This window comes from Pygocentrus nattereri, chromosome 22 (genome assembly GCF_015220715.1).
Source record: "Pygocentrus nattereri isolate fPygNat1 chromosome 22, fPygNat1.pri, whole genome shotgun sequence".
NCBI classification, from domain to species: Eukaryota; Metazoa; Chordata; class Actinopteri; order Characiformes; family Serrasalmidae; genus Pygocentrus; species Pygocentrus nattereri.
In genome coordinates, this window is record NC_051232.1 from 2481891 (window position 1) to 2496147 (window position 14257).

At 43.7% G+C, this 14257-nt stretch overlaps 1 protein-coding gene across 2 annotated transcripts in view; it reads left to right on the forward strand.

The window, feature by feature from the left end:
* pax5 (paired box 5) overlaps positions 1–14257 on the forward strand; it is a 103620-nt gene that overhangs the window by 43020 nt on the left and 46343 nt on the right. For both annotated transcript variants that reach the window (XM_037533071.1, XM_037533072.1), the window contains exons 4-5: positions 545–609; positions 6076–6201. In XM_037533071.1, the coding sequence (XP_037388968.1) occupies positions 545–609; positions 6076–6201 (191 nt within the window). The remainder of the gene's footprint in view (positions 1–544; positions 610–6075; positions 6202–14257) is intronic.

The window sequence follows — 14257 nt, forward strand, 5'->3', positions numbered from 1 at the left end:
GAGGAATTCTCTCTCAATAGTTTCTCTAGAACAGAGCATCTCACACCAAACCACTCTGAATGACTTTGTTTGCATTTCAACCATTTAATTATTTAAAAGTTTTGAAAAATCTTTTGAAAATTTAAATTTACTGATTTCATTTACAAAAAAAAAAAAACAATTAGTGGTTCCTCTGTAGTGTCGCTCCAAGGAACCCTTTATATTTGTTTTTAAAGTATAATGTAGGTGAAAGAGGGATGCAACAAAGAGCAGCTCTGGAGAAAGAGAAGTGGACAGATAGAAGAAGCGAGAAAGGACAGAAACAGGGGGGATGAAACAGAAAGCCACACATATTCATGAGTCCAGCTCACAGGTTTAACACCATGTGTACAATGACAGAGAGAGAGAGAGAGAAAGAGAGAGAGAGAGAGAGAGAGAGAGAGAGGGAGAACGCTTTGCTTGAGCAGCCATGCAGGAAGTGTGAGGCTGTGCTGCCATGTCAGCCACTTCACCCACACTCACGCACACATGCGAATGATGTCTGTTTCTTCTTTGTCTTCTGTAGGATCATTCGCACTAAAGTCCAGCAACCGCCTGGCCAATCAGGAAACGTCACTGCCCATAATTTAGGTAAGCATCCTTAAAAATGCTGAAACACTCCTATATAACTTTATGCTTGTCTTATGCAGAGGTCAGCATGAAATTGAGGCCCAAACCTGAGGCTACATCCGGCCCAATTGCTAAATTTGAAACCAGGCCCAATGTTTAAAGCTAAATTTGAGACTTCCATCCATCCATCCATTTTCTAAGCCGCTTCTCCGTCAGGGTGGCGGGGGGTGCTGGAGCCTACCAGGCCCAACTAGTACTGCTGAATTTGAGACTTGAATCCAACCAGGCCCGACTAGGACTGCTAAATTTGAAACTTGAATCCAACCAGGCCCAACTAGTACTGCTGAATTTGAGACTTGAATCCAACCAGGCCCGACTAGTACTGCTGAATTTGAAACTTGAATCCAACCAGGCCCGACTAGTACTGCTAAATTTGAAACTTGAATCCAACCAGGCCCAACTAGTACTGCTGAATTTGAGACTTGAATCCAACCAGGCCCGACTAGGACTGCTAAATTTGAAACTTGAATCCAACCAGGCCCGACTAGTACTGCTAAATTTGAAACTTGAATCCAACCAGGCCCGACTAGTACTGCTAAATTTGAAACTTGAATCCAACCAGGCCCGACTAGTACTGCTGAATTTGAAACTTGAATCCAACCAGGCCCGACTAGGACTGCTAAATTTGAAACTTGAATCCAACCAGGCCCGACTAGGACTGCAAAATTTGAAACTTGAATCCAACCAGGCCCGACTAGTACTGCTGAATTTGAAACTTGAATCCAACCAGGCCCGTCTAGGACTGCTGAATTTGAAACTTGAATCCAACCAGGCCCGACTAGGACTGCTAAATTTGAAACTTGAATCCAACCAGGCCCGACTAGTACTGCTAAATTTGAAACTTGAATCCAACCAGGCCCGACTAGGACTGCTGAATTTGAAACTTGAATCCAACCAGGCCCGACTAGTACTGCTAAATTTGAAACTTGAATCCAACCAGGCCCGACTAGTACTGCTAAATTTGAAACTTGAATCCAACCAGGCCCGACTAGGACTGCTGAATTTGAAACTTGAATCCAACCAGGCCCGACTAGGACTGCTAAATTTGAAACTTGAATCCAACCAGGCCCGACTAGGACTGCAAAATTTGAAACTTGAATCCAACCAGGCCCGACTAGTACTGCTGAATTTGAAACTTGAATCCAACCAGGCCCGACTAGGACTGCTAAATTTGAAACTTGAATCCAACCAGGCCCGACTAGGACTGCTAAATTTGAAACTTGAATCCAACCAGGCCCGACTAGTACTGCTGAATTTGAAACTTGAATCCAACCAGGCCCGACTAGGACTGCTAAATTTGAAACTTGAATCCAACCAGGCCCGACTAGTACTGCTAAATTTGAAACTTGAATCCAACCAGGCCCGACTAGTACTGCTGAATTTGAAACTTGAATCCAACCAGGCCCGACTAGTACTGCTAAATTTGAAACTTGAATCCAACCAGGCCCGACTAGGACTGCAAAATTTGAAACTTGAATCCAACCAGGCCCGACTAGGACTGCTAAATTTGAAACTTGAATCCAACCAGGCCCGACTAGGACTGCTAAATTTGAAACTTGAATCCAACCAGGCCCGACTAGTACTGCTGAATTTGAAACTTGAATCCAACCAGGCCCGACTAGTACTGCTAAATTTGAAACTTGAATCCAACCAGGCCCGACTAGGACTGCAAAATTTGAAACTTGAATCCAACCAGGCCCGACTAGTACTGCTGAATTTGAAACTTGAATCCAACCAGGCCCGACTAGTACTGCTGAATTTGAAACTTGAATCCAACCAGGCCCGACTAGGACTGCTAAATTTGAAACTTGAATCCAACCAGGCCCGACTAGTACTGCTGAATTTGAAACTTGAATCCAACCAGGCCCGACTAGGACTGCTAAATTTGAAACTTGAATCCAACCAGGCCCGACTAGGACTGCTGAATTTGAAACTTGAATCCAACCAGGCCCGAATAGTACTGCTAAATTTGAAACTTGAATCCAACCAGGCCCGACTAGTACTGCTAAATTTGAAACTTGAATCCAACCAGGCCCGACTAGTACTGCTAAATTTGAAACTTGAATCCAACCAGGCCCGACTAGTACTGCTGAATTTGAAACTTGAATCCAACCACTAGTTGCTAAATTTGAAACCCAAACGGTCTGATCAGTACTACTAATAAAGAAACTCACACCTATGTGCATAAGTACATTCCTTCAAGCAAAAAAAAAATCAAAACAACATAAAAAATCACCTCTTAGAAACAACCCAAAACCAATGCCTAGACCTGAAACCTGGCGATGCGCTAACTGGTACTCATTTGTGTTAGTGAAAATGTTGGTTTTCATGACATCACAAATTCAAAACAGTGAATTCGGAACAGACTGCGCCTTAGTTTCTGTGTACAGGATGTGGAGTGGTGTTTTTTCTTTCTGCTACACGAGACTCTGCAGACAACACACATTTCATCAAATTCAAATCATGATGAAATATCTCTTAATTGTCGACTTGCAAGTACAGGTGCGGTTTGACACCATCACCATCGAAATTTACAGTTTATTTGTGGACTAGGTTAAGCCTCCTTGTCCAAGAAACCTCCTGCTAAAGCAGGGGTGTGACCCTGAGTTCCTTCCAGGCCGCAGCTCCGCAGAGTCTAGCGTTCTGCTCATAAAACACACTAATTAAATTCATCAGTTAATCAGCAAGGCCCTCGTGGGCTCACTTCAGAGCATTCCAACAAGGTACATCCTGGCATCTGCCGAGCTCTGGCACAGAACGTAGTTTGACACCTCGTCCTAAAAGTTAAGCAAAAACAAAGTCTGGCGCTAATGCTAATAGCATGCTAGCGCTCTTACTTTCAGACTAGACTAACTGAACTCCTAACTGAACCATTTGATGTTGAAGGTGCGCAGATGTCGCCTCCATAAACTGATCTAGAGCCTCATAAGCCTTACAAACCCGCGCTCTGAGATCAGACTGAGGCGCTAAGGTGCGACTCCACTCCACACCTAGCGGATCTGCCTCTGTGTCTCTGTCAGTAATCTTCATAATCGCACATTGCCGCTTAATCTAAATTAATTTCCCCCGCATGCCGCGGCGGCGCAGACTCCAGATTACGATGATAAATCGGTCTCATACTCAGGCGGAAAATTGAAATTTAGGGATTTTGAATATAGAGCGCTCGCTTCGGGTCTTCAGTCCGCCACATGAAAAAAGAAAGAAGAAAAAAGAAAGAATGAGAAAAGCAGATAATTGAAATGATAAATCAAGAGGAAAAAATCGAGGGATATGCATTCATTACGTTAGCAAATGAGTGCGAGGGGCTAGAAAAAGGCCTTTTATCTCTTCACCAGCCTATTTGTTTCTCTCTCTCTCTATTTGTGTCTCTCGCACTCTCCCGCTACTCCGTTTTAGCGCGGTCTGTTGGGAGTCTGGATTAGCCCCGTCTTCGCACCTTAACGTCCCCCGGGGGCCACCGTACTGTCACTCAAGCTGAACATCAGCTGACAGGAAGTGAGATAAGGCGAGAGGGAGAGCGGCTGGAGGGCTGACGGGAAGAAGCCTCTGTGGCTGAGCGCTAACAGGTCGAAAAGCCGCAAGCATGTTAGCGTCTTATCCGCCCAGCTTGCACAAAACATACTGACAGCTTGTTTTTCCAAAAGGGCTTCGGCGGGGAAAAACACCCAATTGAGAAAGCAACAACATGCCGAATCAACAGCTGACAGCATGATGGAGGTTTAGCCCTCGAGCCCACGGCCTGCGCTGTCGCTATCGAGTGTCAGCTTGAAAGAAAATGTCTGCCAAGTTACTCTTGCTGTCCACTTGCTGTTGTACAAAAGATCAGGAAAGGCCCACTGACTGTTTACACGGACGCAGCGCGTCAGCCAAGTTTACCCAGGCCGAAGTACGGCATTCGCGCGAGCTGCGTCACGGAAAATTCAACTTCTCCCACTTTCTTAAAATAAAAAATCGTATAAAAGCATTAAGGACTTTAGCGTTAGCGCAATAGCCTCGGACACCAAAGTCACTAAGCAACAGCACTAACAGGAACCTGATGATATGTTCTCAAAAAAACCCAGAAAAAGCGACTAAATGAACTAGACTGTTGGATGTTTCTTTGGTAATAAGTTCTCCATGCTTAAGTGGTTCCTTGTATACTGTAGATATAGCAGCACACTGATGGAAAATGTGCTGTATAGAACCTTTTTAAAAAGGGTTCTGCGTAGCACCCAAAAGGGTTCAATGTCATGCTTGTAACAATAGAAACTTTTCCGAAAAAAGGTTCTGTACAGAACCATCTATAGCACGTTCATGCACCTTTTCCATCATTTCTGAAGAACCCTTTCATGTTGCAAAGAACCCTTTAATCATGCAATGGGTTCTTTGTGTGTTCGTAGTTCTATATAGAACCGTTTTTCTTGCTAAAGAACGCTTCTTTTTAACAGTGTAGCACCAAAAACAGACCTTCTTCCTTTCGTGATATCAGGCTTGGAACAAGAGAAAAACACTTTTTGGCGCTATATAGAACCATTTTCAAAAGGTGCTATACGCAGTAGAACCGTATACAACATCTCTGCCTGAAGAACATTTTATCATGCAGAGAACCATTTAAGCATGCAAACTAGTTCTACACTATACCAATAAGGGTCCTTGGGCCAGACTCCTAACACCACCTTGGCCTTCCTGTGTAAAATGATTGGAAGTCGCTCTGGATAAGAACGTCTGCCAAATGCTGTAAATGTAAATGGTTCTACATGGAACCATTACCTTTACTAAAGAACCCTTAATCTGTCTTAAATTGTGTAGTGTCTCTGACAATTTCACCTTACAGCACCCTGCATGTACCCCTTGACCATAAATGTACCTTAAACGTACCTTTTAGGCCAAAATCCTCTCTAAAATCATTGTCTCATGCATCAACCAATACATTCACAACCATCTCAGCTCTCACCTTCTGTAACGTAGCTTTCAGAGAAATTAGGACGTCTGGTTCCCATCAGCACCACTGTGAACCAGCCAGGTTTAAGTTGTTTTTGTCATGTCATGAAAACCAACACATCTACACATATCCACCTACTTCGTCTGCAGCAATTTAGCTCAGCCCATTTGTCTTAAAGTTATAGGGAGTTTCATCCCAGACTTCTTTCTGAATGAGGCGTGATGCTTAACAGCCAATCAGAGCAGAGCTCATTTGCATTTATCAGTCTAAAAGGTACAGTAACAAAAACAGCATGTTAAATTTTAAAGGATAAAGAGATGCTGGCAAATCGTGATGCCAAAACACCTCAAATACAAGCCTTTTAATGAAGCTTTCCACGTAATTCCATATGATTATATATGTATATATGTTATGTCATTATATCCATACTGACATAAAAATGTGTCAGAAGTTGGAAGGTATGTGTGGACGCTATCAGGGTCTTTTATACCTCTGTCACCTGTCAGTGTCCACAGTAGCCGTGACCCAGGTCTCCGCGGTAACCAGTGATGCTGCAGGCTCCTCCTACTCCATCAGTGGAATTCTGGGGATTAGTTCGGCGGCCGACGCTAGCAAGAGGAAGAGAGATGAAAGTAAGCAAGACTGTGTGTGTGTGTGTGTGTGTGTGTGTGTGTGTGTGTGTGTAAAAGTGTCTGTATGCTTCACTTTGCTCATATCATACAGTTTAGCACAGCACTGAGGTTAGTGCACTATGTACTGCACAAAAGCCAGAGACCACCTATTTCATTTCAAGCCCGAGCACAAAGAAAAAAGCACAGCCGTATTTTTACTGTCAGGCAAAACCTTCTAACTTCACAGGAGGAAATAAACTTCCTCACTTTCAGTGGAAGTTAAAGTAAAGATATTTCACTCCGGCCATTTTAAACCGAGTTATCATAAAAAGTTCGCACAATGTAAACGACAATAATGGAGACACAAGGTTTTGTTCCTTCAGCGACACTACATGTGACAGAAAATTCCACAGAGGCCTCAACAACTCCGTGTCAATTTTATTGCCCACCCTTTGTCTTTATTACTGCAATAGCTTCAGACTATTGATCATTAAACAATAATCATGAAAATGACATAATAATGAAATGTCAAAGGCACATTATAGCCTAAGGTCTTCAGTTCAACAACAGCAAAATGACTAACTACAAAGAACTGAATGTGACATCATGTCCATGCCTTTATTACAGTTTCCAATTTTTCCAAGAGCTTCTCCTTCAGTTTTTCAAATCAGTCTGCATAGATGTTTCCCCACCCCCTCCAAAGCTCAGTCTTAGAAGTTGGTTAGGTTTTTCTGCTCTTATGATCCGAGTAACCCAATAACAAATTTAAACTCATCGGTCTATGAAACCCCAGGCTGCATCTCAGACGTCCAATTTTTTTTTTTTTGCTTTGCTGCACATTTTTGCTTCTTTTTTTTTCTTAGTAAGGGCTTCTTGTCAGCTACACGTCCTTTCAGACCCACGGCACTGAGTGGTCTTCTCACAGTGGAAGGATGGACAGAAACACCTGTGGATGTTTTCAGATCTGAAGTACGAGCGGAGCTTGATTTTCTCCCCTCTCTCAAGGATGAAAGCTTGAAGTGCTGGTGGGGGCAGCTAGTTCCATATCTTTAACACTCCTGTATTCTCCACTGACTTTCCTCTCTGTTGTGCACGTTATCTTATTTCTAATCGCAGACAAATCTTCTTTTTTGCCATTTTTGAGGAGAAAGAAATGTGTGAGGCAGTTAAGGTGAGTTTGGGTAGTTGTTTGTGAGAACAAGCTTGAAGGGGAACATAATGTCGGATCTTTGAGATCTTTGACAGCAGCTTTCGTTGGGGGGGGCAGGTGGAACTGCTTGGTTTGACGACTGAAAGGGTGAAAGAGTTAAAGTGGGAATAGGATGATATGTTGTACTTGATGGCTGTTTTCTGTGGAAATCGGTCACTCTGGCCTTTGCACAGTACTGAAAGTATTATGCATGAATTTGGAACATGACCCCACACTGTAGGTACAGTGATAGTAATGACAAAACACTGTCCACGGGAAATAATTAATAGGGAAATTCATTCACTTACCATTTAATCTACTTTCTTCATTCTAATGCATAAAAGCTGGCACACGCCAACAGACACACACACACACTCATGCAAACACACCTACGAATGCACACACAGCACAGATGGAAGTAGTGGAACATTGACAGATGCATCAGGGTTGGGGGATTGGACATTGCTGGCAAGTCTTAGATAAACATCTCAATCCAGCAGAGGCACTGTGTAAGTGTGTAAGTGTGTGTGTGTGTGTGTGTGTGTGTGCACATGTACATTAAAAAGCCATCTATGTCCAGACCCCTGCTGTACACCAGGCAGCTCCAGATGCCACACACATATGCACACATGCATAGTGAAATGCATGCACACATCAGCAGGATGTGTCTTTTAATGCAGCATAAATACAGTCAATATTACTGCCAAAGAAAAAGGTGAAACACTGTATAAAAATTAATATCTACAGCATTCAAAATTTACTGATCCTATACTGTAATGATTGTTTTATACTGCATGGCAAAAGTATGTGGACCCCTGACCATTACACCTATATGAGCTTGTTGGACATCCCATTCCAATGTCATGGGCATTCATTTGGAGTTCCCCCCAACATTTTCGGTTACAACAGCCCCCACTCTTCTAGGAATGCTTTGCACAAGATTGGAGTGTTCCTGTCAGTTAAAAGAGCATCTGTGAGGGGAGGCACTGATGTTGATCAAGAAGGCCTGGCTAGTAAACAATGTTCCAATTCAGGTCAGGGCTCTGTGCAGACCACTAGAGTTCCTCCACACCAAACTCATCAAACAGTGTTTTATTTATTTATTTATTTATTTATTTTTTTTTATGGACTTCACATTGTGCACTGGGGCACAGTCATGCTTAGACTTAAAAGCGTCTTCCCCAAACTGTTGTCACCAATTTGGAAGCATATAATTGTCTAAAATGTTTCAGTGTGCTTTAACAATCAAACTAAAGGGCTGAGCCCAAACCATGAAAAGCAGCCCCAGACCATTATACCTCCTCCACCAAACTTTTTTTTTCTGTTATTGTTGGCACAGTTATCAGGACTTCCGCAGGACCCCCTCAGAGCAGATATCATTTGGGTGGTGGATCATTCTCAGCACTGCAGTGACACTGACATGGGGGTGGTGTGTTAGGCCCAATCCCATTTCTTCTTTTAACCCCTACCCCTTGTTCTCGCTGAAGTTGAAGTCAGCTATTCGCCAGCTTCTTGTTCGAATTTTCCTATTTAAGGTGAATGGGAAAAAAGCTAGCTGGCTACCAAAACATTAGCATACTGTTAGTGAAAATGACCAAATATATTGAAACGACATTAAACTAAAATAATTCGACAGTTACTGTAATTTCTAATGGGGAAAACTCTCACGCTTGTGGGTTTCTTTGGTCTCTTGTTCAGCCATCTTCCCAGTTTTTCTTTATTATGTCCATAGCACTCCATTTGGACCGTGCCTCTGAAAAAGCTCTGTTTGGAGGACCATGTAGCCCCAACGCTTTGCCCTACCCCTTTATCTCAACAAAAATCAGGACACCCTAACCCTTGACGAGCCAAGTGGTAGGGGCAAGGGGTGAAATGGGATTCTCTCCAGTAGTCTTCACTGTTTCTTATTAGAATGTGAGCAGAACGTGCTACAAGCACACCTAATTGGCTGACAAATGGCAGCAGAAATGAATGTGTTTTGGAGAAGGATATTCATTCTTGTATGGACTTGGCCCTCTTGCTTCGGGTTAATGTGTTATATGATAGAGAATACAATATTAACGATATCAAAACAGTGTGAATCCTAGATGAAAGTGACCATGGTGTGTGTTTTATAGGCTGCTGTTGGTTTACACTCATTTACACAAAGGCACAAACACAGTAATAGACACACACACACAGTCTGGCATTAATATATGCACCAATTAGAGCGATGCATGCCTGTTTAATTAATGCAGCATAGGACTGGTAACAGAGAGAGAGAGAGAGAGAGAGAGAGAGAGAGAGAGAGAGAGAGAGAGACAGAGAGAGAGAGAGAGAGAGTTAAATGAATTTGTGTGTTTAATTGACATGGTGTAACTGTGGGAGATCAGTTCAGAGACAGCGTGATATATTCTCTCACAGAGGGCCGTGTGTGTGTGTGTGTGTGTGTGTGTGTGTGTGTGTGTGTGTGTGTGTGTGTGTGAGTATTCAGAGGTTCCCTTCTTTTCTTTGCTGGACTGTGTCTTTACAGCTGGGCATACACTACACAATTACTAGTCCAATTTTAGCTCCAATTTGCCTCTTTCTACAAATTTTCCCACATTTCACAATCAACATTTCCGAATTCTCCAGGTTAGGGGCTCAAGGGGAAGCGGCTGATAGCACTGGTAGTGTGACAGGGGAAATGAGTCAATCTTCTGCCCTCTGCTCTGGTTTCTGAGTAATCAGAGGCCCAGACATGTTTGATTTTCACTCCTCAAAATGTTCTGAAGCCTGCAGTCTGAGATGGTCAGTAATTCAGGCAACAGCCAAATAGGAAAGAGAAAAAGAGGTGACATGATAGATGTACACACAGCAGTGGAGGATCTCCTTATTGTATGCTGGCACATGTGCAAGTTCCCTTACAGGAAATCTTCCTGAAAACCCAGTGTGAGCTGTCACGGTGCCTCACTATTTCCACTTGCCGGTTTTCCATTTCTAGTCACGTTACAATTCCAGTATTGCTAACCAGAGAATGACGGACTATATTATTCACAACTGAGCTCAGTCCTGATATCTGCTGCTGTCAGGAATCACTACAATTAAAAAAATGTCATTGTTCTACTTCAAACACCAGCAGATTCGTTAACATTGGGCCTCATTCACCAACCAGTCTTAATGTGTCCTTAACTGAGGCCCAGTGTCCGTGCCCTACACCCTATGCATCCCATTCCGTGCCAAAAAAGTAAGACACAAGACATCTGCTGAGTGACTGCAGGACTTCCCCAGTCCAGCAATGCACCAGCACTCCATGTTCCCTCAGCCTTACCCACGCCTGATGTTCACCTTGGCTGATGCTCTGATTGGCTCTACCTCAGTTTCAACATGATCGCTGTGTTTGCTGTACAGAAACTTTCCTATTTACTGCTACGCAGGTAATTGAATGCCTTTCTGCTTTACTACACATACTAGCCTCAGTGACGTGGGGGCATAGAGACTTTTCGTGTCACTACTGAAACACAAAGAGTTTTAGCTCATAGGCGGAGGCTTATTTTAGCCACACCCCCACACTTTAGAACAGGAAGTGAGACTGCATCCCTGTCCTTCATGGCCACGTGATGAGCTTTAGATCCCACTGTTGGGAAGAAAATGTGTCCAGCAGTCTGAAACATCAAGAACGGTCTCTACCGAAACACATATTTTCTGCAGTTGAGCCAACTTTTTTATGCTTTGATAAAAATATGATTTTATGCATGTACAGCTGTCCAGAGCTTGCTGGTCATGTTCTGCCGTTTTTGCGTTCTGCTGAAAATGAGCTAAAATTGTCACCACCGAAACACTGACTGCCAAAGCACTTGGTAAAGTTTCAGTACTGTTACGATGTTTTGTTAGTAGAACATGGAATGTTCCAATGTTCAATCATTTATTTTAATATAATAAAATAAAATAATTAGGCTATAGGGTCAATCAATTAAAAAGATTTTAGTCCTTTTAAGTCTTTAAGCCCAAGTCAGTTAAAAGTCCCAAATGTGCTTTCTGTGTGTTTAATGCACCATGTGCCAAACATATGTACATACATACATACATAGGCTTTGTGTTCACTACATTACTAAATAGTGTAGTAGTGCCCGAGAGATGTGTGTGTGTGTGTGTGTGTGAGAGAGAGAGAGAGAGAGAGAGAGTGTGTTCAGTGGAGCAGTACGGTGTGTCCCGCAGCTGCTCAGAAATGGAATAGGAACCGGTGGAGGGGAGGGACATTCAGCAAGGATGCTTAAGATTTTGTTTGCCTGTGTGTGTGTGTGTGTGTGTGTGTGTGTGTGTGTGTGTGTGTGTGTGTGTGTGTGTGTGTGTGTGTGTTTGGGGAAAGCCTCCCATGGTGACCCGCTGACCTCGCTCAGGCAGAAGGGAAGTGAGCTGAAAGAGAGAACTTGACTTGTGGGGCCCCCAGAAACATAGTCATTGTGTCTGCCCATTGACTATAACCAGGGGGAGGAGAAGAACGGAGAGCCAGAGAGGAGAGGAGAGGAGAGGAGAAGAGAGGGAGACAAGAGAGAAGTGGAGAGAAAGGATAGCGTAGATTAAAAGAGGAGATAAGATGAGAGGAGAGGAGAAAAAGAGATAGCAGGAGAGAGTCAGAAGAGATGAGAGGAGAGCAGGAGAAGACAAAAAGGGACAAAGAGCAGAACAGGAGAGAAGACGAAAAGGGGGAGAGAAAGTAGTGAAGAGGACAAAAATGAGAAACATTCTCAAAAATGAGAAGAAAGGACAAAAGAAGACATGATTAGGGAATGGGAAGAAAAGAGAAGAGGAGAAGGAGAAATACATGAAAAAAGGATGGAGGAAAAGAGGAGGCGAGATGAAGCAGGACAGATGAAGGGGAGGCTAAAGAGGAGTAAAAGAGTAGAGCAGCTGAAAGGAGGACTGGAGAGGAAATAAGGACAGGAGGGGAAAAGGAGAGGAGAAACATGAAAAAAGGAGACAGAGAGAAGAAAAGAGGACGCTAAAGAAAAGATGAAGAAGGAAGAAGGAGGTGAAAAGACAAAAAAGCAGAAAAGAGGAGTGGACAGGAAAGGAGAGAAAAGAGAAGTAGAAATTAGGGAAAAAGAGGAAAGGGGGGGAGGATTAAAAGGGAAAGGAGAGGCAGACCAGAGGTAAACGGAAGAGAGGAAAAAAAGGGAACGCTTAAGGAAGCAAATGTTTTTATTCCGGACATTCCGGATCTTTTTTCGGAGGTCGGGTCGGATTTGGTGGGAGTTCTCAGAGCACGTCATTCGGCTTTACGCATTACTGTCACGCAAATTGACGTCACTCAGACTCGATGTGATCTGACTCGATGTTTAGGTCTCAAATGCAAAATCAACATTACTCTGATGAAGATATGATGACAATAGATCCTCAGACTCGTCCTTCACCGAGATTTCACTCACTTCTCTTTGAATTATCTTTTAACACAATTCTTTTGCACACTTGCAATTACACATTTCCTCCAGAGAGGCCTCCAAGTGTTGCTTTAAATCCACTAATTCACTGTTAAGTTAAAGAAGCCGTAAGAATAGATGGAGGGAAATAGATGGAGGTGGAGGATGGATGATTCTAGTGAGGTTGGTTTCCTTTTTACACATTGATCTGTGAAGGCTGATACAGTCAAGTGCAAGAGAGGTAGAGAGACAGAGAGAGAGAGAGAGAGAGAGAGAGAGAGAGAGAGAGAGAGAGAGAGAGAGAGAGAGAGAGAGAGAGAGGGAGGGAGGGAGAGAGAGAGAGAGAGAGAGAGAGACAGAGAGAGAGAGAGAGAGAAAGAGAGAGAGAGAGAGAGAGAGAGAGACAGAGAGAGAGAGAGAGAGAGAGAGAGAGAGAGAGACAGAGAGTGAGAGAAAGAGAGAGAGAGAGAGAGAGAGAGAGAGAGAGACAGAGAGAGAGAGAGAGACCAGTGGATGTTGCTATTGTCTCCACTTTTGAACTGAGTGAGGCTGGATGCCCTGCTCAGGGCCCTTCGTGTGTGTGTGTGTGTGTGTGTGTGTGTGTGTGTGTGGCTGCAGCTGAGCTCTTTGTGTGTGTGTTATGGAGGGTGATTCTCTATAGTCGTATCACAGCACACAAAACAAAGAGCCAAAGCAGCAGCAGCTCAGCACAGTCCAGGTTTACCCACAGCTCAACTCACTAACTATACACCGATGGGCCACAACACTAGGACCACTCAAAGATGAAGTGAATATCGCTTATTATCTTATAACTACGGCGCATGTCAAGGGACATATATAAGGTGAGAAGTTAAGAGATGGTTCCACTAGTCGACGTGTTGAATGAAGGAGAAATGGGCAGCATGAAGACCTGAGCGACTCTGACAGGAGGCACATTGTAATGACCAGACGACTGGGTCAGAGCATGTCCAAAACGGCAAGGCTTATGGGGATACCAGTGAGCAGTGGTCAGTGTCTACTGACAGTGATCCAAAGAGGGAAAACCACAAACTGGCAACAGGACGTTGGGTGCTTAAGGTTCATCAAAGCATGAGTGCAATTAATGCTATTCCATCTGGTCCAAGCTGACAGAAGGGCTTACAGGAGGAATGTGTCAGAACACACCCTGTCGATTCTGGGGCTGCATAGCTACAGTCTGATCACAGTGTCCATACTAGTCCACCGTTGAACCACAGATGGGCACGCAAACATTAGAACTGGACCTTGGATCATTGGGAGAAGGTGGGCTTGTCCAGTGAATCATGTGGATGGCCGGGTACATGTGTGGTGTTTACCTGTGGAAGTGATGGCACCAGGATGCACTGTGGGAAGAAGACAACTTGGCAGAGGGGTGTGATGCTCTGAGCAATGTTCTGCTGGGTTCAGGCATTTATGTGGATGTCAATTTGACACATGCCACCTACCTAAACGTTGTTGGGACCAGATACACCTCCTCATGGCAATGGTATTC